The sequence below is a fragment of the Sceloporus occidentalis genome, unplaced genomic scaffold (assembly GCF_023333645.1).
Source record: "Sceloporus occidentalis isolate IW3139 unplaced genomic scaffold, rSceOcc1.0.p SCAF_89, whole genome shotgun sequence".
NCBI classification, from domain to species: Eukaryota; Metazoa; Chordata; class Lepidosauria; order Squamata; family Phrynosomatidae; genus Sceloporus; species Sceloporus occidentalis.
In genome coordinates, this window is record NW_028317069.1 from 111,079 (window position 1) to 136,347 (window position 25,269).

At 42.6% G+C, this 25,269-nt stretch overlaps 1 protein-coding gene across 1 annotated transcript in view; it reads left to right on the forward strand.

Moving 5' to 3' along the window:
* LOC149284634 (ryanodine receptor 3-like) overlaps positions 1-25,269 on the forward strand; it is a 147,394-nt gene that overhangs the window by 42,770 nt on the left and 79,355 nt on the right. The window contains 16 exon segments of the mRNA XM_089496281.1: positions 171-308; positions 2,410-2,683; positions 5,555-5,669; positions 6,643-6,775; positions 7,152-7,255; positions 10,544-10,679; positions 12,769-12,949; positions 13,185-13,293; positions 13,672-13,792; positions 14,045-14,214; positions 14,901-15,121; positions 16,809-16,899; positions 17,821-17,961; positions 19,530-19,693; positions 20,172-20,250; positions 21,315-21,404. Coding sequence (XP_089352407.1) covers positions 171-308; positions 2,410-2,683; positions 5,555-5,669; positions 6,643-6,775; positions 7,152-7,255; positions 10,544-10,679; positions 12,769-12,949; positions 13,185-13,293; positions 13,672-13,792; positions 14,045-14,214; positions 14,901-15,121; positions 16,809-16,899; positions 17,821-17,961; positions 19,530-19,693; positions 20,172-20,250; positions 21,315-21,404 — 2,267 coding nt within the window.

A 25,269-nucleotide genomic window follows, 5' to 3' on the forward strand; every position in this document is an offset into this window, starting at 1 on the left:
GACACAGGTCTGTCTCCCTGCATCCATTTGGCTCTTCTGTGACTGTAGACTATGGCATATTTCATGGAATACAGACAGTTACGGGCATCGTGAAAAAGAAAGATTTGGAAATGCTTAACTGAACTGAAGAATGTTTATTGAACAATGTATTGCCTCTTGTTGATATGAAGGCATTCCGCTAGATGAAGAGGACGAGGAAGAGGAGGATACTTCATGGACAGGTCGGCTCCGAACATTGGTATACAAAATTAAAGGCCGGTCAAAGACAGAAGAACAGGACCCAGCAGAGGAGGAGGAGAAATCCCCAAGTATGTAGCATTCATTAATGTTGATCAGACACCTTTTCGTATACCATAGAAGCAGCAATGTTATTTTCCTGTTCTTAGGATCTGCATGTTTGTTCCTCCCAAGCCCCCCCCCCCCAAAAAAAGGGAGAGTAATTCAGGAAAGAGAATTGATTACATGTGCCAGGTTTGCCACATATCTCACCTCCCTTGGAGAAGTGAAAATCATAAGCTATAATAGTTTTGATACATTAATTTTCAGCGTTAAAAGTTGGAAAGTTACATCATAAATTGCAATATCATGACAGAGAATGAAATACGTCATGTTTTTTCTACAGAGCTTGTTATAATTTAAAGCTAATGGATTCCCTTCCATCCAACCTTACCCAAGCTGCTCCATATCACTTCTTGTCCCACCTCTCGTGTATGCTACTTATATTGACGTTGCTTCCGTGTGATTGACTTGTCTGTGATGACATTCTGCTTCAGAATTCTGCATGGGAAAAGCTGGGTTACTGGAAGGTTTTGGCTATTAATACATATAGATTACCTTGCTTGTAATACGACATGGGTTAATTGGAGGTGTTTAGGGTGATATAAGCTCCTTAACAAAACTTTGCCTGATGTCTGAGGTTACTGGCAACGTGTTGCTGAGATTCATTGGGTTTAGGTGACATATGACACTTGTTAATCCTCTTCAATCTCTGCTAATATCTAAAAGTAAACTAAAATAAAAATTGAAGTAGCTTATTAGGGTGAGGGTAAGCCCTCCCAAACGTACCCTCTCAACAGATCGTGATAAGCCATCAGACACCAGAGCTAATTTTATCCCCAGTTCAGGGAGTCATATTTCAATAACGCATGAAAAAAAACCTGTGACTTGTTTACAGCTGTGGAGGAGATGCTACCACCTGTTGGCAGCCCGACAGCTTTAGTAAAGAGATGATTTGGATGCCGTACGCTTATAATTTTGGCTGCATACTTCAGATGCTCACATTTATTCACTTTGAGGCCAGTGCTATCCGACAGGGTGATCTGATGGTGTACTGATGACTGTAAATCTTTCCCATCGACAAAATATCGTAATGATGGACAGATGGAAAATATAGCTCACCAGCAGTGTCCTTTCGCAGTGTTTCCTGCAATATCGCTGTGTTTTTGTTGTGTGTGTGTGTGTGTGTGTGTGTGTGTGTGATCAAACTGTATTAATGATTTAATGCAGATCTGGCACTTTTCCTATATACTCCATTTTACAGTTGTGTCCGCTAAGCTGATCAGATAACGCTGGCTCTGCCACAGACTGTCACCCATCTCCAGCTTCTTTGGGGAGAATGTTTAAATATCTCCTAAGCAATTACACTGCATGACAAATAAAAAACCACAAACTTAATGTTCCATTTTAATGAGTATGCTGGCTGTAAAATATATATTTTCAAGGTGGAACGAAGAAACCAGTGGTCATGCTTGATTTAAGATTTGCCAGTTATAGGATATTCCATTTGTTTACTTTTAAACAGTTCCAATGAGCATATTGTGTTTAATAGTATTAGCCTTTTAATGAGTGAGCTCCAAGTGTGAAAAGGTTTGTTGGAGATGAAATCTAATCCCAGGCAGATCAGTTTTGCTTCGCACTATGAATATGACACGACCAGTACGCGATTGCCTCTACTTGTGCAGGGTAAAATTGCATCTTCCCAGCCATTGCTAATCTACCAGGACTGCCTATCGCCTAAAATATTACATACGAACATCTGATAGGAAGCCATTGGCTTTCTCCTGCTGTGTGATACTGGCATCTAGTGGTAGATTACGTTGCATTACATTACAGTGGCTTACATTACGATTTTGTCATTATGTCTAACATCGCATAAGCACTAACGTTTTGCTAATGTTATATAATTTTACCTGAACTACATAGTATAAGGGTTGTAAGTGTCTCATTTTTAGTTTTACCAGTCTGTTGAAGGTACTTTGATGAAGTCTTTATGCATTCCTTTCCATGTAGGTCACTAAAAGTATATGTAACTTCTAGTAGATCAAGTTCAACCTTTGGTTATCGTTTCCAGACAGAAACAGTATCATGTAAACAATTACATTGACAATCGCTTCACTTTTCTTCTTGCAGCCACATTGAAGGAGCTCATATCGCAGACCATGGTGCTTTGGGCTCAGGAAGACCACATCCAGGACCCTGAACTTGTGCGCATTATGTTCAGCCTTCTTCGTCGACAGTATGACAGCATCGGGGAGCTCTTACGGGCCATGAGGAAAACCTACACCATCAGCGCCGCCTCCGTGGAAGACACTATTAATTTGTTGGCTTCTCTGGGACAAATCCGCTCTCTGCTCAGTGTCCGTATGGGCAAAGAAGAGGAGATGCTGATGATTGATGGTCTTGGGTAGGTTTCAGCAAATAAGTGTTAGAGTTGATCTGTTGTGCAAATGGTAGGACATGAGCTTTGGTATATACCGTATTTGCTCGATTATAAGACGAGGTTTTTTCCAGAGCAAATGCTCTGAAAAATACCCCTCGTCTTATAATCTGGGTCGTCTTATAATCAGACCTCAAATAGGTCTGACTATGAGACGACTAAGATCCAGATCCCCCTCAGCTGCAGGGGACCTGGATCCTCCTGTCTCCCCCCCCCCCCCCCGCCCCACTTACCGGTACTTCTGAGTCCCCGGTGTGTAGCTGGGGCAGCGTGTAGATGTCTACGCGATTCGCGTAGACAACTTCCGCTGCAGCCGGAAGGAGGTGTGGCTAGCAGCTGGGGTTGCCTGCGTCCATCGCTCGGACCTTCCCCGGCTGTCAGAGATCAGAGTTCCCCGCAACCGGTGCGGGGAACTCTGATCTCTGACAGCCGGGGGAAGGTCTGCGCGATGGACGCAGACAACCCCCGCTGCTAGCCACGCCTCCTTCCGGCTGCAGCGTAAGTGCGTGGGATCTACACGCTGCCCCGGCTACATGACAGGGAAGTCAGAAGCACCGGTAAGTTGGGGGGGGGGCAAGGGAGTGTTAAATGGGGGGCATAAGGCATTTCTGGAGGCAGAGTGCTCTGTGAAATGCCGTTTTACCCCCTTAATGCCACTCTGCCTCCAGAAATGCCTTTTTAACCCTCTATACGCCACTCTGCCTCCTGAATGCCTTAAACCTCCCTATATGCCACTCTTCCCCATAATATGCCTTTTAACCCTCTAAATGCCAGAGTGGCATATAGGGGTATAGGGCATTTCTGGAGGCAGAGTGGCACATAGGGGGTCAAAAGGCATATCATGGGACACAGTGGCATATAGGGGGTTAAAAGGCATATCATGGGGCACAGTGGCATTTAGAGAATTAAAAGGCATATCATGGGGCACAGTGGCATATAGGGCGTATAAGGCATTTCTGGGGCAGATGTGCATAACTGGGGGGGCAGGTTGGAAAATAGAAGGAAATAAAACCAAAATATTTTTATTAAAAAAAAAAAATAGTTTAGATGAATTAACATTTACTGGTAAAACTTTTTTCCTATAGGGTCGTCTTCTATTCAGGCTTTTTCTTTTTTTCCTAAATTAATATTCAGATTTGGGGGGTCGCCTTATAATCAGGGTCGTCTTATAATGGAGCAAATACGGTAAGTTGTTCTTCCAGAACTGCAAGGACATACTATAAGACCAGGAGAGAAGTGGTTTGGGTATCTGTGCTATCCCTTGTACATCTTTCCCTTTCCTGTGCACAATCGAGGTCAAATGAAATAAGAAGAGTATAAGGCGACAAATCAAATATGGCACATGCCAATGGCTTCCATTTAATTGAGCGCTCTTGTATGTTTTGCATATCTGTTTGTTGAATTGTGGTAAATGTTTAGAAATTTAACAGTGCAAGGAATGATATTTAAAATTTTGCATTTTCTGCTATAAAGTTAAATTCAGCAGAGAAGGTGGAACAACACCTTTAAGTGACTTCAGAAAATGAACATAAGGTTTAAAGTAACCCATTGGGATAGAACCCTCACTGAGTGTATATTAATGGTTTAAGTCAGAGGTGTCCAAGTTTTTTATGCAGTGGGTCATTTTATCAGAACTGTATGTGTGTGTGTGTGTGTGTGTGTGTGCCTCATTCATTTTTTGTTGAGAGAAAATAAGAACTTTTAGCTGTGTAATGCGTGTTAGTAGAAGATTATTTGGCAATAATGCAAAAAGCAGTAAGAATCCAGACACATGCACCAACACAACCAGATACTTGGCACCAACATACCCAGATACACATGTTCCCACACTTAAATACCCCACCACACACAAACATAAAGTTGAATAAATAAAAAATGTACCGTATTGGCTTGGATATAGGCCGCACCCTAAAAGTTAGGTTCCTTTTTAAAGAAAAAAATTTCTTAGTAAAAAAGAAAACACTTAGTGGAACAGATATGCTGCCACTCTGCCCTCCCCAGACATGCTGCCACTCTGCCCTCCCCAGATATGTTGCCACTCTATCCCCCCCCCGAGATATGCACTTTGCCCCCGAGATGTGCCCCCCCCCGAGATATGCTGCCACTCTATCCCCCCCTGAGATATGCTGCCACTCTATCCCCCCCTGAGATATGCTGCCACTCTGCCCCCAGTGCAGACTTACCGGTGCAGACTCCCCGGGGTCTTGCAGGGCCAGCGGGGGACAGCTACGCAGTACGTGTATTCAACTTCCGGTACATCGCGCAGACGTTCACCGGCTGCGGCGATGCAAGCGTTAACAACCTCTCGCTGCCGGCACGTCTGCACGATGTGCTTTAACAATCTCCCTTGCCGGGCTCCCCCCGTGGGAATTCCCGGCAAGGTAGATGGTTAAAGCACATCGTGCAGATGTGCCGGCCGCGGGGGCTGTTTACGCGCGCATCGCTGCAGCCGGTGAACGTCTGCGCGATGCGCTTAGACAATCTCCCAGGGGAGGCTGTCTGAGCGTTATCAAACTATTATAATAGCCTGTGGCCAAATAGTGTCCTTACGTGTGACCCTTGGAATCAGGCTTCACACTATCCATCAAGGTTGTCCTAGGAATCCTCTGTGCGTTGTGAAAAGCATCATTTCTTGTCTTAACGTCTACACAAGTATGTATAAAAGCACAATTGTCAGCGGTTTGTAATAGAAACATACACATTATTTTTGTGAAACTTACTTACTATGCAAGGTTTTGGGTTGTGTTGCCTGATATTTTTATGGAAACCCCCCACATGTGAGATATCTTGGAACTTGTTATTTATGGTCTTAGTGATGTATAACCTTTTCTTTTTTAGTGACATCATGAACAACAAAGTCTTCTATCAGCATCCAAACTTGATGCGTGTGCTGGGAATGCATGAGACGGTGATGGAGGTCATGGTGAACGTGCTGGGAGGTGACAAGTCTCAGGTAATTTTATTTCCCAACTGAATACTGGAAGTTCACAAAGTCCTTCCATTTACTAGTTTAAAAACCAGAAGTATTTTTGGCCTACCATCGCTCTATGTGTAGCCTGTTTCTTTAAAAAAGAATGTCATTGTTTTAGGAGATATACATGATTTCCCAGCAGAGGGCATCATCTCACGTGTTTAGCAGAATGATAAAAGTGCACTGAAAAAAGAATATATATCTATACATTGCCACATCAGCTCGTGCTTCCGATGCTCAATGAAGTCCCCGCTGTCCTGACTCCTGACGTATGAACCCATGTGATAGAAAACGTGCACATTTGTGTATCTGAAGACAGTGGCAGTATATTTTGTCTCTCATGTACTAACGAGGGAGCAGAGATCTGCTACCCATACCTGGGAACTGTCAGGGTTAGAGAATTGGGATTTTAGCACCTGATCTACAGTCACACTAAATGGTCCATTTGGGTTTATATGCTGATGAGGTTGCAGTAGGATTGTGAGTTCAACTGTCTGTTCTCTCAAAGGATATTCATACAAAGGATATCATTGTTGTGAGCTTCTGCTGCTATACATAGTGAGCTCTTTCAGCTTTAGCTATGGCAGAGCAACACAGTTATTCTTGGAGGAGAAGCCCTTCATAACACTAAATGCTAATAAGAATACAAATTCTAACTTGCCATATTATTTTCTTCTCTGTACCAGCCAAAGTTCCAGTTTAGTGTTCATTGTACTAACAAAAGCAATGTCAAGACTTTCATCAACTGTACAATGCAGCAAGATGTAAACAGCATGAATCAGAATTACTTCCATCTAGTCTGTCTTATCAAGTTGTAACTGAGGGCTTTAACTTTGCACACCTAAATGGTGTAATGTGTGGCATATTAAACATTTAGATCTAAGCACAGAGACCTATCTTGTACTTGGTGATGCTGATTAATATTGTTCCTGATGTTCTGATTGTTTTATTTCAGCAAATCACATTCCCTAAGATGGTTGCAAGTTGCTGTCGGTTCTTGTGCTACTTCTGCAGAATCAGCAGGCAGAACCAAAAGGCAATGTTTGAACATCTTGGCTATTTGTTGGAAAACAGCAGCGTTGGACTGGGTATGATTTGTCCAGAGAACGATTTTTGACTTTTTAATGTTTGTATTTGTTTTCGGCATGATATGGCCACACATGGTGACACTCTGTCGCTACCACAATATAATTACAGTGTTTCTATACATACAATGTAGTTCCTATGTACAAGGCTGTGTAGGTTCTCTTACTTTATTTGTAGTTGATTCTCACACTCTCTGTGTGGTGAAACTGCAACTCTCTTGCCAACTCCTTCATTACTGAATAGAACAGCAGGTACCTTAATAAACCCACATATCATGGATTAAAATATTTGTAAATGTTGTATTGAGCTCACTAACACCCTGTCTTTTTTAAACTTTTGTAAATTGATGTATTCTCTATCCACTGTGTTTTCCTGCAGCTTCTCCATCAATGAGAGGCTCCACACCTCTGGATGTTGCCGCAGCTTCTGTAATGGACAACAATGAGCTTGCTTTGGCTTTACAGGAACCAGACCTGGAGAAGGTAGGGGCAAAATCATTGCAGAACATGTAGAGCTGCAGTGTGGTGGCAGATATACAAGAACTCAAGACGTATAAACGCTATAATATAAGCAGCATGCAATAAATTCACGTGTTGGTGTAAACATCTTTGGGTGTATGCACTACTCTGATCATTTGCTAGTGTTGACCTTTTCATCACACAAACTTCACTGTGCCTTAGCAACAAGTCTCTCCAAGAAGGGCTGTGTAGGCCCTGCATATTGCATAGTTAATGTTGTAGGGGTACTTGGAAGTAATTTCATTGATTAGCTATGCATTATCTGAATAATCAACAGCTTCAACACATCATCGGAACCAGATCAACTCATCCCCATTCAATTGTCTCGCTTCCCCCTCTGACTAGATTGTAAACTCGCGAGAGCAGGGCCCTCTTCTCCTTTGCACCAGTTTGTTATTGTATGTGTTATTGTACGTGTTTTTAAATTGTTCTACTGACTGTAACAGCACTGCTGTAATTATATGGGGCCAGCTCAGATCTTCTCATTTTAGTTGCCACTTCATAGTAGATTATCATGGTGACATGATTATCAACTCCTCTGCAAACCCAAACTCTAGTGAATACACACATGTGATTGTAATGGATATAAACCAGACATTAAAATAGACTAACACACACACCACAATTAAAACAATAATAAATAAAGACACCTGACAACTTTAGATTGGATAAACAGGCCGTGGTCTTTTATTTAGTTTACCATTAAATCAACAAATTACACACATAAACTTGAAACATTGTAACCATAAAAAAGCACTCCTGGCCCAAGCCCCAGAGTGCAATCCTAATTTAACCCTTACAATGCCGTCCGCCCTAAAGCCAGGACAGCAAATGCACCACCGGTTCACCCCTTCTTTACTCTCTTTTCTTTTTTTAAAAAAAAGGACAACCTTAACTCAATAAAAGCCACGACATAAATAAATAAACAGATAAAGATTAAAAGATGGGTGGGAGGCTGGGCGCCTCAAAAGCAGCTCCTCCATCTTCTTCCCTTGGCTCTCCCGCTATGCTGCTGCTCACCAGACGCTACGAGAGGTCAGGGCAGACAGCTAGCGGTTCGCCGCAGGTAAGTGAGGTGTACCTCAGAAACGCTCTATTTATAGAGCAAATTCCCGCCCTTAGCGCAGCGCGAGGCAGCCGCGAGCGCAACGCGTGCAAAAAGGTGGGCGTTACTAAGCGGCGCGCGGCGCCCTCGAGCGCACAAACATGAAAAAGGCGGCAATACTAAGCAGCGCGAGCGTAACCAGAAACTTCTCAACAATTTTTTTTTAATTTTTTTTATATAACCTGCCTGACCTGTTACTCAAAACCCTGACCTTTATGTGACCCCCAATCCCCACAACCACATGCCGCCCTGTCTTCTAAATAGAGCCAGGGCTTTCCAGCCAGTCTGCACATGAGAGAGACTCTCACCTTTTTAAAAAAAACATTTTTTGCAACTGTGATCCATAGACCTCTAATGCCTATTAGGGCCTTTTAAGGTGGCCCTCAAGATGATGTGAGGAGTGTCACTACATTTGCTTTTTTTTTATTAAAAAAACGACATGCACAGGATGGAAACGTGACACAGGAAAGGACGTATTCTAAAGTATAATTTTACATTAATATTATTGTAACTATGTTTTTTTCAAATCACATTTTCATGAAACAGGATAAAATGGACCTTGCGGTCCAAAAATGTTGAACACAATCCTCAGACACATTGCATAAGAGAGGTTTTGGTTATATGAATTGGCCAAAGCATAATTAAGCTCACCCGCCACGTCAAGGCACACTCTCAATAGGGTGACAACCTACTCTCACCTCCTACATAGTGGGCACACAAAGCAGTTTATACTGCTACCAAAACCAGATTAATGTATTGGGGGAGGTGCAATTAAACCTCCTCCCATTTAACCCCTGGACAGCAAGCTGCAACCAGACTGATGAGGAGCCAACAACCTCAAATATGTGCAAACAGGGAAAAGAAAAAATGTCGGTGCGCTAAGCTAGTCTCAGGCTCAAATAATACAAATGTATAATATGAGGCCTACCAAACAGTGTGATATTTGCAGCATGCTCACATGGGAGGAGGTTTAATTGCACCTCCCCCAATACATTAATCTGGTTTTGGTAGCAGTATAAACTGCTTTGTGTGCCCACTATGTAGGAGGTGAGAGTAGGTTCTCACCCTATTGAGAGTGTGCCTTGACGTGGCGGGTGAGCTTAATTATGCTTTGGCCAATTCATATAACCAAAACCTCTCATTTATATTATGTTTATATATTTGTTGCCAACTTTATTAGGGTGAGAAGCGCAGACAGTATTTTGTTTTTTGTATACATTGTACAGCCAACACACTGTATTTGCAGCATGCTCACACTGTTTGGTAGGCCTCATATTATACATTTGTATTATTTGAGCCTGAGACTAGCTTAGCGCACCGACATTTTTTCTTTTCCCTGTTTGCACATTGCATAAGAGAAACTGATACACATGGTTTTGTAAGTCATAGCGCTGTTACTGTGCATCCTGCCCCATATGACCATTATAGGTGTCCCTTAGGTGTAAGGTTTTTAAGCGCTCTTAATGTGCACCAAAGACTGTGGCATCATGGAAGAAAGTTGTTTCAGGTGAGGACTGAAGATAATTACACTTTTCCCTTTCACATCATTCCATTCTAATTATGGTTTGTTGTGTTATAAAGGAGAAAGTTCACCAAATTTCCTCCTCAAGACCAACTCTTCAGTACGCTACAGATCTGTGTGAAATGTGGTCAGTGTCCAAAGAGCCCTTATATGATTCCGTTAGCCTTTATGTAATACCGTTACAGCTGAGCGTATAGATTACATTATAAACCTCCAGGTACTCCACTCACACACTCGCCGAAAATGTCTGCGACTCCGTACCTGTTTATTATTTCAAATATTTGGAACGTTTTAGTTGAGTGCAGCATGTTTGCAGTCCCCTGAGTAGCAGCGATCGGCCCCTGTTCCCAAACCTGGCCCTTCTCCAGCAAAAGCACAAGCTATAGGTAGTTTTGAATTACTTTGAAAGCTGCACAAGGTACAAGGCACTTCTATAGTTCATTTCTGACAGCTCTTATCTGACTTCTTACTAAACATGCGCCAGGACCAAACCCTCCTGGGGCTGATACGTTTTTGAGCCTGTCCATAAAACAGAAAAGTGGGAATTGAATGCTCCTTAGCTGCCATTCAGTGTCAGCGATATGACTTTTGTGCTAAGAATATAAATAAATATTTATCCCTCCAGGTGGTGACTTACTTGGCAGGATGTGGACTTCAGAGCTGTCCGATGCTTATAGCCAAGGGGTACCCTGACATTGGATGGAATCCCATTGAAGGCGAGCGCTATCTCTCATTCCTGCGTTTTGCTGTTTTTGTGAACGGTAAGTACAAACGGCCATCATCTCAGGTTGACGTTAATAATGTGTTAAGCTGTTATCAACAGTTATGAAGATGCGATAGATATATTCGTCTGTGTATATATAATATTTACTTATACGTGCTCTTCCTTTTCCCTGCAGCCTTCCCTTGTAATAATTCTGTTATCTGTATGTGTTTAAGGTACTTGCTTGTACACTGTACATTCTTCTAAGAAGGCAGTCTTATAAGCTTGCCTGTACTTAAATGATCATATGCACAGAATGTAGAATGGACCATCATTCATGGGATGGCTGGAGGTTTAATCCGCTTTATGTGCCGTACAGACAAAACCTCTCCCATTACTATGTTTACATCTCAGTGAATGAGCAGGTCCTCTGGGTCACACAGTCGAGACCGTCTCCTTCATTTTTTTACAATTACAGTTGTTTTAATTGAGTGCTAACCCTACAATATTAAACGCATAGTACCCCCTTCCCTTATGTACATGTTTATGGTCAAAAGTGAAAGGCTCGTGGTACCGCCTCCCGCCAGCTTGTCATGCAAGGCATCTGCCAAGGTCATAAATATGGCCGGGCTGGCCCTGATTCAGAGTATCTTTACCTCCTTGCCAGTTATCGTTTCCATTGGATAGTAAGGTACAATTAAAGCTTTGTGATGGGCATTTGAAAGTAAAGTGCTACAATAAAAGCTTTGTGATGGACTTTTCAAGTGTTTGAAGAGCCTCCTCGGCACGGCTGTCATACAAGATGTTTCATGGAACATGAACAATGCAGCGTGTGCTTTGCTGATTTTCTTCAGGATCATGAACAATATTTTCTTTTTATGAACAACTTGGTTAGTGTCATTCTGGCAAAGGCTTCATGTAGTGTTTATGTTCGTCCTTCTCTGTAACCTCTTTATTTGTGCTTCTTAGCACTCATTGGACTTTGCTGTGCATTGGGCATCAGTGAGTAAGCGTGGAATCAAACCCCACACAATAATGACCTGGATAGGGGCAAAATGGCCTGCCATAAAACACACACACACGCCAAAAGTCTTCTAGACACTGTCTTCCCTGTGGTGTTTTCAGTGCCTGCACATAAAGCTCAGATATTGGTGATTGAGTAATAAAAAATGTGTCATTACTGGCCCCGGTCATTGGCTGGGGTTCTAAAAAAAAAAAGAATCCTCTACCTGCCAGCTAAGAGGCCAAGTCTAATGGGGAAAAGCAGGTGCCTTAAGGCCAAAGGACCAAGCGCTGCCCCCTCCCGCAGGTAATGCACCAGATTTACCCCAAAGCATGTTGACTTTCTGTTAAACTGAGCTGCAGCTCCACAAGGCTGATGCCCTTGAAGTGAAGAGCCCATAGCATCATTACAGACGTTCATTATATTCCGGGAGATAAAGGGTAATGTGCAAAGGACAAACAAGTCAATGTGAGATGTTACTATATGCTGGGATGACATTCTGAAAATAATGTCATCTGTTTCATTGTGCTTAATCTGTGGTAATCTAGTTAGCTGTTCTTAACTTTAATAATCGGAAATAATAAACGGAAACGCTATCATTATTATATTATGCAGGTGATGTGCACATTTTGTTTTTTTTTTTACATTTTTAGTAAAGAAGTATTATTGAAGTTAATTTACATATTTGAGTAAAGTATTATTGAAGAGTTTGAACATTTACATATATTGATGTGTTCCTATTTGTATTTCTCAGCTGTCCCTATTATTAGGATTCATTATTGTATTTAATATAAACAGTCACCAACAAGTTCTTCTTCTGCACCATGAGCAGAACCATCACAGGACCGTGTAGTATCTTTTTTAGGCTACTCATTCCCAAAGCTCCAGCTTTAACTATTTGTGGATATTGTGTCTATGCCAGGCGGACACAACGTATTCTGTAGATGCGATATGGGACCTGCAGCAGTGAATCGTACTCTGTGTTCTTCGTCTTGTTTAGTTTTCTCCTCTAATTAGCTCTGACAGTGTAAATGTTCTATCCCAGTAGCACACCTGAGGGCAAAGCTCCGTTACAATACTGGAGCTCTCCTGAGCTTTCGCATATTGGTAACCAAGCACCCTTTTTGTCTTTCTTGTTTACCAGGTGAGAGCGTGGAAGAAAACGCCAGCGTGGTGGTGAAGCTCCTTATCCGACGGCCTGAGTGTTTTGGGCCATCGCTGCGAGGAGAGGGTGGAAATGGTTTACTGTCGGCGATGCAGGAAGCTATTAACATCTCTGAGAACCCGACTCTGGACCTTCCTTCTCAGGGGTATCAGAGGGAAGTGTAAGTATCTTGTCCTGCTCGAGAGGCCGCTGTCGTTTTTCACAAATTTGCTATTCCAAAGCCCCTTTCCCACTTATTAATTCCTACTAAGCTTAAAACCAAAGATAAAGCCCTCGATAAACCCATTCATCTTAGGTGAGGGAGTGTCAACCAAAAATGTACCCTTTAAGCCCCCAAAAACCACCCTCTGATTGTCTTTTTTTCCACATAACCATGTTATCATAAATTGTTTTAGGGTCGAAGAAGATGAAGAAGAAGAAGAGATTGTACACATGGGAAATGCTATAATGTCTTTCTATTCTGCGCTTATTGATCTTCTGGGACGTTGTGCTCCAGAAACCCACGTATGTAAACCAAACACGCCAGTGGTATTCGAGATATGGGTCTTCAATCTACGAGGCTTAATAAGTGGCCGCGTTGACTACATTTGTGAGAACCTTTGTGTTTTGTCTTCTCTTTTCCAGTAACCTTTGTTCTGGAAGGCATTTAGTTGTATGGGGCCAGTAATGTCGTTGGAACAGCAGCCATATTTTTCATTAAGGCAAAATGTTAATTGAAATAATTTTGAAAGGGGTAGACGCACAGCATTAGCACACTTAGGAAAACATTTGCAGTAATACAAGCAACAATTACGGTTTCATCTTAATGCCTGCCTAATTGCAAGCGTTGTGTGTGGAGAATGCACCTGTGCGCTAAACATCGGGTTCATGCTGTGCCCGCAGTTGATCCAGACTGGTAAAGGTGAAGCTATTCGAATTCGATCCATCCTCCGCTCGCTGGTACCCACAGAAGACCTAGTGGGAATCATTAGTATTCCTCTAAAGCTACCCGCGTTTAATAAAGGTAAACATCCCAGAAATGTGCTGTTTGTCTCCTTTTACTGAATATGAGAACAATTATGATGTTGTTGAGATGGAGGGGAGGCATATATTAGCTCTTCAACATATTTATTTGGATGACATATTACCAGCTAATTATGTCTGTCGGGGGGGGGGGATACTATTTATTTACTTGCAGTTCTGTATAATAACAGAAAGCCATTTTCTAATCGCTTCTCAGAAACACCGCAATGAAACCTATGTGATTTTCTTTCAGATGGTTCTGTGTTTGAGCCTGACATGGCAGCCAGCTTCTGTCCCGATCACAAGGCCCCCATGGTGCTTTTTCTAGACAGAGTGTATGGTATTAAGGACCAAAGCTTCCTCCTTCATCTGTTGGAGGTGGCCTTTTTACCTGATCTAAGAGCATCAGCTTCTCTTGACACAGTAAGTGTACGATTCTACTTAACTTTGGATAGGTTTTTGGTTAATATGATAAACCTTTGTTTCTTAATGTTCTTTAGCAGAAGGTTTATTTTTGTATCACGCCAATGGACAAAGTATGGCCCTATGGCCCCCCACTGACATAAAATCAATGGGCACTGATAGAGGTCAGGTATTTGAATTTATGATAACTGGCCAGCAGGGCTCTGTCCGAAAGAGACATTGTTTCCGAGGGTGGTAGATCAAATAACGTTACGCGTGCAGGAGGACTACTTTGTAATTTTCAGTTAGTCCTACAGTTCAGTTTATCGTTGATGATTTCATAAACTATGTTTTAATAAACAGTAATGAAATGATAATGCTCAAGGGACATATATTGGTAGGAGCTAGGAGAATCTCGTTTGCAGGCCCTTACCAGAATGAAACAATTTCCAACACAGTTTTTCCATTTTGAATGTTATACTGGGAAAGTGGGAGGTTGGGGTATCCGGCAGAGGGGGAGGCTCCCATTTTGATCTCTCCTCTGCTTTTATTGTTTTATTTATTCACATGCTGACTGTCTTCAAGTTTATCTAATTCTCTGGTCACCATTAAATCCCCCTGACCATATCCTCTGTGATATTGCCTCCTTTTACATTGAGTGTTAGTGCGTGTCATGGCATCTCACCATCCACACTGCTTTCCCGCAGGCCTCCCTGAGTGTCACGGAGATGGCTCTCGCTCTGAACAGATACATTTGCTCCGCCGTACTTCCGCTGCTCACACGCTGCGCTCCCCTCTTCTCCGGCACCGAGCACTACGCGGCGCTAATTGACTCCACTCTGCATACAATCTACCGGCTGTCCAAGGGCCGCTCCTTAACGAAGGCTCAGCGGGACACAATTGAAGAATGTCTGCTCTCAATCTGCCAGTAATGCCTTTTTAAACAATTATCCAGTATTAACAGATCGGCATGCTGTCCTTCATTTCAGAAAGCATACTTAACAGTCTGTTTTATTCATTGACAAACAGAATGGATGTTTAAGTGAGTTTTGTTAGAATCCATCAGTTCTCCTGGGCCGCATCGGGGATGACATTAAAGATAGCTGCCTGCATTATATTCCTTTCATCTTTGTTCGGAACACCTACACATCGGTATCACTGGTGCAGCGCTGCATGTTTGCGTAGAGAAGCAGCACCAGATGTCAGGGACACATTTATGGTTGCTAAGAAGGCTTCTTGGTTACAGCTTTGTGGCTTATTTAAAATATGATATACGGTATATACCGTATTGGCTCGGATATAGGCCGCCCCCTAAAAGTTTTTATCTTTAAAAAAGCACCAAAAAAACATGCTGCCACTCTGTCTCCCCCCCCCCGAGATATGCTGCCACTGTCCTCCCCCCCGAGATATGCTGCCACTGTCCTCCCCCCCGAGATATGCTGCCACTGTCCTCCCCCCCGAGATATGCTGCCACTCTATCCCCCCCGAGATATGCTGCCACTGTCCTCCCCCCCCCGAGATATGCTGCCACTCTATCCCCCCCGAGATATGCTGCCACTGTCCCCCCCCCCCGAGATATGCTGCCACTGTCCCCCCCCCCCAGATATGCTGCCACTCTGCCCCCCCTGACTTACCAGAGCAGACTCCCGGGTGTCTTGCGGTGCCGGCGGGGGACATCTACGCAATACGCGTATAAAACTTCCGGTGCCGGCACTCAGCGGATGTGCCGGCACCGGAAGTTGTATACGCGTATTGCGTAGATGTCCCCCGCTGGCCCCGCAAGACACCCAGGAGTCTGCTCTGGTGAGTCTTTGGGGCAGAGGTAAAACGCATCGTGCGGACGGTCACCGGCTGGGGCGATGCGGGTAAACAACCTCCGCTGCCGGGACATCTGCACGACGTGCCGCACGATGCGCTTCGACAACCTCCTGTGCCGGCACCATACCCAACCCCCCCCCCCTTGGAAAGTGCTGGCAGGGGAGGCTGTCTGAGCACATCCGGGAGTAGGATACAGGTCCTCTGCACCGCTGCGGGGGATCTGTATCCTAACCCCGCTGCCTGCCCGGCAGACCCCGAATATAGGCCGCACCCCCACTTTAAAGACTTAAAGTGGGGGGAAAAAGTGCGGCCTATATTCGAGCCAATACGGTATATATATATATATATATATATATACACACATACATATATATATATATATATGCAATATAAGGTAACCAGAACCCTTTGGGTAGAGAAAGACATGAAAGACCTTGAGTAGAGAGACATAAAAGTCCTTGAGCCCAGCCAGTACAATGACCTGAGCAGATTAAATATGTCACCTTTGTATGGAAAGGGTATAGCACACAGTTCATTGGATCTTTTTTTCGTAATGAAATAAGTATTTAACTAGCAACGATTTGAGGTTGTGCCTTGTTGGTAGTTAGAATGCTCTGAAATGCCCTTGATTACTTGAGTTGTGAACAGGGGTATACGCCTAAAACTAACAAAAAGTTTGTTTCCTTTTTCCTTTCCCTGTAGGGTGTCTTAATCCCAGGTTTAAATTTAATGACCATATTCAATGTGCCAGTTCACATTTCGCAGTCTCATCAGCATTTTCTTTGATTGTCTTGCAGCCATCTGCGCCCCTCCATGCTCCAGCAACTTCTCCGGCGTCTGGTTTTTGATGTTCCGTTACTCAGCGAATACTGCAAAATGCCCCTTAAGGTAGCCTGTAACAAGCATGACATATGACCCCGTTTGAGTTTAATTAGCTTCCCAGCAGTAAAACAGAGATTTTACATCTGATTATTATCTACTTACCCAGGAAAATACGTTGTTTGCTCTTGGAAACCCAGAGAAAAGCCATCTGCCTGTGTACAGCGATATAACTGCAATTCTAATTCCGTACACAGATTGATGAGTTTAACGTAGATGATAAGGTTTTCCATATGCTCTTCCTGTTGGTGATCCGCCCGTGCAATGCTATATCTCTGATATTGTAAGCTATTTGTCAATACGGAGTTCTGTATCACTTTACTACAATACATCGTCAATCATAAAAATAACGTTTACCATATTTTCTGGGTTATAGTTTCCTACATGTTATTTTTGGTCTGTATCTGTGTGTCTAAAATCTCATGAATTTTGGACTGAGGATATGAAATAAAGTCCGTTTTACGTTCACTCATCCTTCTGGGAACAGCGAATATTCTCCCCCCTCCCCCCTTTAGCTAAAAGTAGATCCACGCTGAAAACACTTGTTGTGTATTGGTCTTTATATTGAATACTTTATATTTGTTTATTGTCCTTAAACGTAATACGCAAATGCAGAAAATCTGTTTTAAAATAGAAATGGAATCCAATACTTTCCCAAACAACAAACACCTCACTTTGAAAAATGTCCGGAGCGTCAATCAACCAAAGGGAGAGTCTACAGGAAAGCGGTTATTTTAAGTCTCTCGTTTCACCGGTTACTCCATTAGTTCACTAACTTTGTTTATAAGTGGGGTTGTTTTTTTTTCATGCCTTGTAAGCTTTTAATCACACGGCGTTCTAAAATAACAAAACGGTCTTGTCTGGCGTAGGGTAGCATGGGGATATATTTGGTAGATTACCGCTAACAAGAGAACACTTTTCATTTCCCAGCTCTTGACAAACCATTATGAACAATGTTGGAAATATTACTGCCTCCCCTCGGGGTGGGGGAGCTATGGATTGGCCTCGGAGGAAGAATTACACTTGACGGAGAAGCTGTTCTGGGGGATTTTCGATTCTCTCTCTCATAAGGTATTTCCATTATCTATAAAGTCTCCTCTTAAAGTAGATTTGTCTTCAGCTTGTCTAACAAGTTACTTCTGTTTGCCAATTCAGAGCCTCGATGTTATCCTTATTTAGTAATTTTTATTGTTTTTATTTTTTTTTTTAGGTAGGAGCTGTATTTAAATGACAGCCAAAGATTTTCATTAAACTCACCGAAGCCGAGCAGAGCAGAAAAGATTACTTTTTAATATACGCGGCATTAAGGCTTAAATTGCCACAATACATAATAAAGCGCGCAATCTGTCTGTAAATCTTTTTCACCATCAACAAAGATGATTAAATGTATTCCAAATTGAAAAAAATCTAAATATATATATTTATTTATATGTGATGTGTAACTTTATTGGTGATTGTGATATGTCTTTGTTTCTGTAAAGTGCCTGAAGTAACGCGGCATGCTCGGTGAATTGATATGTGTATGATGTTGTTTCTAAACTTGCATACATGTTTGGAAAAAGAACGTGGCATGTCAGATTGGGTCGAGTGTAAACCTATAACGGGAGGGATAGAGAGTGAGTTTTCCCTTTTTAACTGCATGAGTCCCCAGCGTATGAAATCTTCATGACAAAGGGTGACATGTTGCTTTAATAATTTGGTTATGGGGTAATATGGTGCATATTACAATAAAACACGCTGCCCCTGTTCTTGAGCAGGCTTCAGGAAGCCGCTGTTACACTCCTCATAAAAGGAAACTGTTAATATATAATTCCCCCGCATCATGCTTCATTTTATTGCTCTAATCTCATGCCGAGATATATTTATTTGAGCTGCGTGGGCCTCCAAGGATTTCTCTGGCTTCGGCTGTTGACAGGAGATAATGAAATCATTATTCTGGCAGTTTGGTTATTTTAAGAAAAGAAACCACAGTTTGCTTTATTGAACCAATCATGATCTATCAGAAGTGTTCAGCGTGGTTCGGCTGTAGAAAGAGAATGCAGGGACGCGCAGGGCCCAAAGACACAAGCGGACGATAACGTGTAGCTATAACACTAGAGCCACGTAATGTCCAAAATAATATATATATATATATATATATATATACACAACCACATAATACTGTAATGTAGGCATGGGATTTATTTTGTCTTCATCGTATGTACACAAGGGCATAAGGTTCTGTCCATCAAGCCTATGTGTGTTCTACAACTTGGGGTGGGATTTCTCCAGGAAATTTTATGTAATGAATCCTAATCATTTTTTTAGCCTTTGCAATTCTTATTGCTAATAATTATTATTATTACTACACAAAGAGGCATCAGAAGAACAGATTTGTTCTTCTCTCTCCGTGGCATGTGGTGGTTTTCCCAGTTTTGAGTCTTTTTGTGCTGCTTTCCTTATACTATCATCGGAGTTGATCATTAGCACAATGAAAAGGTCTGCCACCTTTGTCTCGCATGTTCTGATTTTGGGCTTGATACTCAGACTCATGATCTTGTTATGTTACTAAATGTTTTCTCCCGTGGCTGTGTTGCTGTCACTAACCATTTGCATGTTTTTCTGTGGGACTTTCCAACCAGTTCCTATCTCTCCTGCAGAAGTACGATGCCGAGCTCTTTAGAATGGCAATGCCCTGTCTCAGTGCCATTGCTGGCGCTCTGCCGCCAGATTATGTTGATACCAGAATCAAAGCAACTCCAGAGAAGCAGATGTCGGTGGATTCAGAAGGAAATTTTGACCCCAAACCCATCAATACTGCCAAGTGAGTTATCATAGTTGCTTTAAATAGATCCATTGAGCTGGAAGAGATGTCTGAATTACATTGGGTTGAAGCATGGCGTTTGTAGAGATGCCCCCCGCACAGTAATTCAGTTTTTTTTTAGAAAGTTAAAGAAAAATACTTTTTTTCAGAGGAAACAGAGGAAAAAAGAAATGGTGTTTGTATACTATACACATACATATACCTTTGGGTATTGTATATCTCTCGAAATGTAATACATTTTAGAATTCAGCAGTACTGAAACACTGGGGACAGAAAAGGATCAAAGACTTGCAGCGTTTCTTCGCCCTCCTAGTCTTTGGGAGAAGGTTGAAGAAGAGAAACCACAGAGGCGCTCTAAATCCAAGTTTCAACATGGTTATTGAGAACAATGTCAATGTGTCATAGTAAAGGCTGTTGTGTATATCGATGGCACTTTGTTTTCTTGAATCTATATGTGAACATTGCTTTTGTTTTACAGTCTCACGTTGCCTGAAAAGCTGGAGTACATTGTCAATAAAAATGCAGAGCACTCCCATGATAAATGGGCCTTTGACAAGGTAATGCCTGCGTTAGGCGCCGAGCTGATTAAAAGGTGCCTAACGTTACTATATCGCTTGATAATTGCTAATTATCTAATTTAGGTAATGTTAGCCGGGACAGAAGTAGCTCACTTCTGAGACAAAATATTTAGTTTTGCGTTGCAAATTAATTTTGCGATGTTCGCTGTGTTGAAATGTGGTTTATGTAGGGCCAATAGGATATACCTTGAATTTTAGTAGAGCTGAAATACTAGGAATAAAAATGAAGCAGGGGACACATGGGGGAATTTTATATTCAAAGGACATCCTATTGTGTGCAATTTTCATTGTTTGAGTGGGGGAACCTGGTGACATAAAGAATCCCATTATTAAGATGAGAATAACAAACAGGGACATGTATGCAGAACAGTGACATTTATCCTTCACACACAGGTTAATTTCAATTAAAATAAAAGATTATGTTGGGAAAAAAAGCGAAAACCAGCCGTCAGGAGGTGCTCAGCGAGAGACAGATAACCTTACGCATTTTAATCCGAACTCGGTTGTTCATTTCACTTAGAGGCTTTCAGCGCATTGTGACCTATTGCTTATACATTCAGCCACCGATGTATGGAGGCGTATTATTATTTATTTACAGATTTACACTATAACAAAGGGGAGGTAGAATAAGGTCAGTCGTATAATAAGTACAGTAGTCAAGAAGTACAATCTACATTACCCCACAGAAGCAAAGGGGCCTGAACTAACGCTAAGCCACATCCTAGAGAGAGTACGCAATGGGAAATTTAGCAAAGGTGCAATTTTATAAAATGATCTTGATTCATCGTATCTAAGTGTTCCTGTTATCCTGGATGCCCACAGAAATGCTTCTATTACGTTTCCAAACTTTCATGGTCAAATTTACCTTCATTAAAGACTTTCATTTCAGATGACCTAGTTTCTTGAACTTCAGTCTTTGCAATCACCGCTCAGCGCATAAATTCGATGAATTGGGGGAGTCAAGTTCCCATTTGTCCCTGTCCTATTATTTGGTGTTAAATGTCTTCCGAGGTTCTTAGTATTAGGCATTGTTTTTCTTTCAGATCCATGGCGGGTGGAAATATGGATTATCCCTTGATGAAAACATGAAAACTCACCCTCTGCTGCGCCCCTTTAAGACGCTGTCTGAAAAGGTAAGTAGAGCTATTTAGACCACCCGATCTACATTAAACAATTGAAATTGTTTTATCTTTGAATATTTAATAAACGTTATTGCACCACACGTGAGTTGGGCTCATCCCAGCAAGGAGTATAATGTATAAAATGCTTGATCAGTAACATCCAGCACACCGCAGAGAAAACACAAATAATATATAATAATATATAACAAGGGAACGTGATCCAAGCGGCTGCGATCTAAGGCTGCTCTGGGTTTAAATCACACAAAAATAACAAACCTCTCTGAGTGGCAGGATTGTCTTGGTTTGGTCGGTGGGGAAAATCCGGAAATAGAAGTAGCTAGGAAGCATCTATTGTTAGTGTGTCAATAGGCAGTGTAAATTGGGTAAAGAACGCTTGTATTACAGGCCAAGCACTTTGCTTAACCCTCTAAGGGCTTGAATACAATGTAATCCAATAGGAAGAGAGGCGGTAGAGGAAGACACTGATCGGCACACGGACACAGAAATGGTAAAAGTCACTTGAATCAGACAGGTGTAATTTATCTTCATGCGTGAGGCTCCGTTCTAGCGTTTCTTGGAAATATTAGCTCAGGGGCAAGGTTGGCTGTGAGCTGATGGTTTGCGAAGGCTGCGCGGCCGCATGCTTAGATCTGATCACGATGAGATGTGACAGGTCTTTAGGTTTGGAGAGCATTTTTAATGCAACTCAGCACTTTCACCAAAGCACTGCACTTGTATGCCTCTCAGGTACAAACTTATATATTTCACCCAGGCAAATTCAGATCAATATACCATGCAGCTGTTATACTTTATTTTATTTGACGTTTCCATTCTTCTACAGCAATAATATTATCCCTTGCTATATGAATGTTCTTTTTTTAATTCTTTGGAAATTTATTATTGTAGTGTTGACGTAAGTGCATTATGAATGGGCCAGCCCCAGAGAACTGCTTGTGTAAGATAACTAATGGTTAATTGAGCCCACAATTCTAAAAAAAACCCAAAACATCTCATATAGCCATGTATACAAAATGCAGGGTCATCATAGCCTTCTATAGCTGGGCCCGGCCCTTTATAAGGCACTGAAGGGTCATTGATATGAAATGGCCCAATGAACCCATGCATATTGTGACTATTATTGAGTAATGTGTAATGTTGTAATAAACGTCTGGATAGCCATACCTCAGGAAGAGATTCATTTTGAAAACGTAGTAGAATCTTAGTCAGGGCAACTAGAAACCACTGATACGTAATGTGTAGCCCATCATCTTCTACCTGGAAAACATCAGGGTAGTTAGTATTGTGGAATTGGTGTGTTTGGTGCCGTTAACTTTATAGAACGGGAAGTTCCAGTAGAAAGAAAGAGAGAGAGAGAGAGACAGACACTATGAGATGGACAAGAGGTAAAAGAGAGACTCTATGAGATGGACAAGAGGTAAAAGAGAGACTCTATGACGGGTTCTCAAACTGCGGCCCTCCAGCTGCTGCAGGACTACATCTCCCATACTCCTCAGCCAGCCCCTTAGCTGAAGGAACATTATGGGAGATGTAGTCCTGCAGCAGCTGGAGGGCCGCAGTTTGAGAACCCCTGCTCTATGAGATGGACAAGAGGTAAAAGACAGACAAAAAAGGCAAAGCGCGTGTCGTGCTATGAAGTCTTCTTTCCTTCTTTGGACCTCCACAATGCATGGTAAGAGTTCTTCAACAGTTAACAGCATTATACTGCAGGCAGACATTTGCGATGTAAAGACAGTATAAGTGCAGCACAGAGCCAAGAGAATAAACCCTGAAAAGTAGTATTTACAGTGAGAAACGTGGCAGAGACGGGAGGAACCTGGACAAACATCAAAAAGAACCCACAGGCTGTGACATCCGAAGGCAGTGGAAAGCAGTCCGCAGCTTAATATGACTGGGTTTGTTCTGTGTATTGAAGGAGGAGTCGTGTGGACTTTCATTTATATAATAATCCAGGGCTTGACAAATTTGTTTCAAGTCTAGGCCAGCTAAAAAAGTTAGGAGCCAGGACTTTTTTTTGGCCCTACACTCACACTTTGCCCCAGTACTCACAGTCTCATACTTTACCCCAGCCCTCACTTTTGCCCTGCACTCACACTTTGCCCAGCACTCAGTCTCACACTTTTGCTCTGCACTCAGTCTCACACTTTGGCCCAGCACTCAGTCTCACACTTTGGCCCAGCACTCAGTCTCACACTTTTGCCCCAGCACTCAGCAATCACAGTCCTGGCCAGACATACCAAGGTTCCAGCATGTACTGGCTGACTTGGCATGATAGGAGTACATCCTGAAACCTGGCTTGCTTGCTGCTGCTGCTGCTTCCCCCCCACCCCCCGTGTATGGATCCCCCACTTACACAACCATGCTATCACACACACTCATTCATACACCCTCCTTCACCCCCTTACCTGCACTGCACATCTCTCACACGCAAACCTCCATAGGGGACCTGCTGCTTCTCTCTCTGTCTCGCTGCACGAATTTCTCTTGTCCCGCCCACTGGGAGGAGGAATGGAGCAGTCATGTGACGTGAGATGAATTCATGCGACTCCTCTGGTTTCCTGCTTCCTGTGGCCGGCACCAGAGACCCTGCTTGCACAGTAAGACGCACAGTTAAGCAGCGCGGCCCCTGCGGGGATTGTTTTCGGACGGTTTTTTTTTTTTTATTTCGGCATTTTGCCGAAGATGTGTTTCACCACCGGTTTGGCTCACCAATACCCAGGCCATGGCGACCTGCGCCTGGGATTTCCCGAGCCCTGTATAAATAATAAATGCCCTCTCGCCCTTCCTGAGTATTATAAAGTTAATTTGAGATGTTGTGCAGGGCAGCTAAACCCCTTCACCTGTAATAATACCAACATAGCCGTCTCTACAACAGACTAATATATCAGCGGCTGGGGTTCGATGCTGAATGTATTGAGAGTGCAAACGTGTGCCGTCTTTGTGTTTGCTGCACCAAGTAACATGTAGCTTTTTTTGTTACGCGGGTACCTTAACCGCAGAGCAAACACTTTCCTGACAAAATGAGGTTTCTGTTACTTACAAACGTTTTTGTAATTACACAGAGTCTGCGAGCGCATCTTATTCCCAGCCACCGAAATGCACGTTTCCATAGTGCGAAGAAGCTAATATAATTATGGGAATAGAGAAAATATTAAACTAACTGCAGCGATAAGATTAGCTGCGAGATAACCACGTAACAGGAACCTCATCCAAATCGGGCTATTTTGGGGCAGGTACAGCAGAAGTGCTTTTTAACAGGTTCAGGTTAGGTGTTCCTGGGGGTCAGACATATAAAAGTAATTATTACGTAGTATGAAATGTAGCAATGTCACCTCGTGACGGTCACTTTATGTGACTTGGGAATGGCAGGGAAGTCGGTCTGCCCCGGGTGCCACTCTAAGTGTCTCCTTACCTTCTCCGCCGGCCGCTTCCATGCATCTCCTTTCCCGCAGCTCCACTTCTTCTCTTGCCTCTTCTTCTTCTGTCTTCTTTCACTTCTCTGCGTTATCACCTCCGCTGACCAGGTCTCCAGGAGTACTACTGCAAAAGGGTGACACACGTGTGGACAGCCTGTGAGTGAGAGTGTATGAGTGTGAGTAAGAGTGAGCGAGAGTGTGGGGGCGGCTAGTGCCAAACACTGTAGGTGCGCCCGTTATTTGAATTGTTATGTTTGGAGAGAATATGGGTGTCACAAATGTGCTGTTATTTGTAGAAAATACCCCTAAGAAGATAAAAAAGGCACATTGTCTACATAAGATAAAGGGAAATGTGGGGCTGTACATGGTAATATTAATAATTTATTACCAGCAAAACCAATTAAAATATCACCTTTGCTATTATGATAGGTTTTACTAATGTA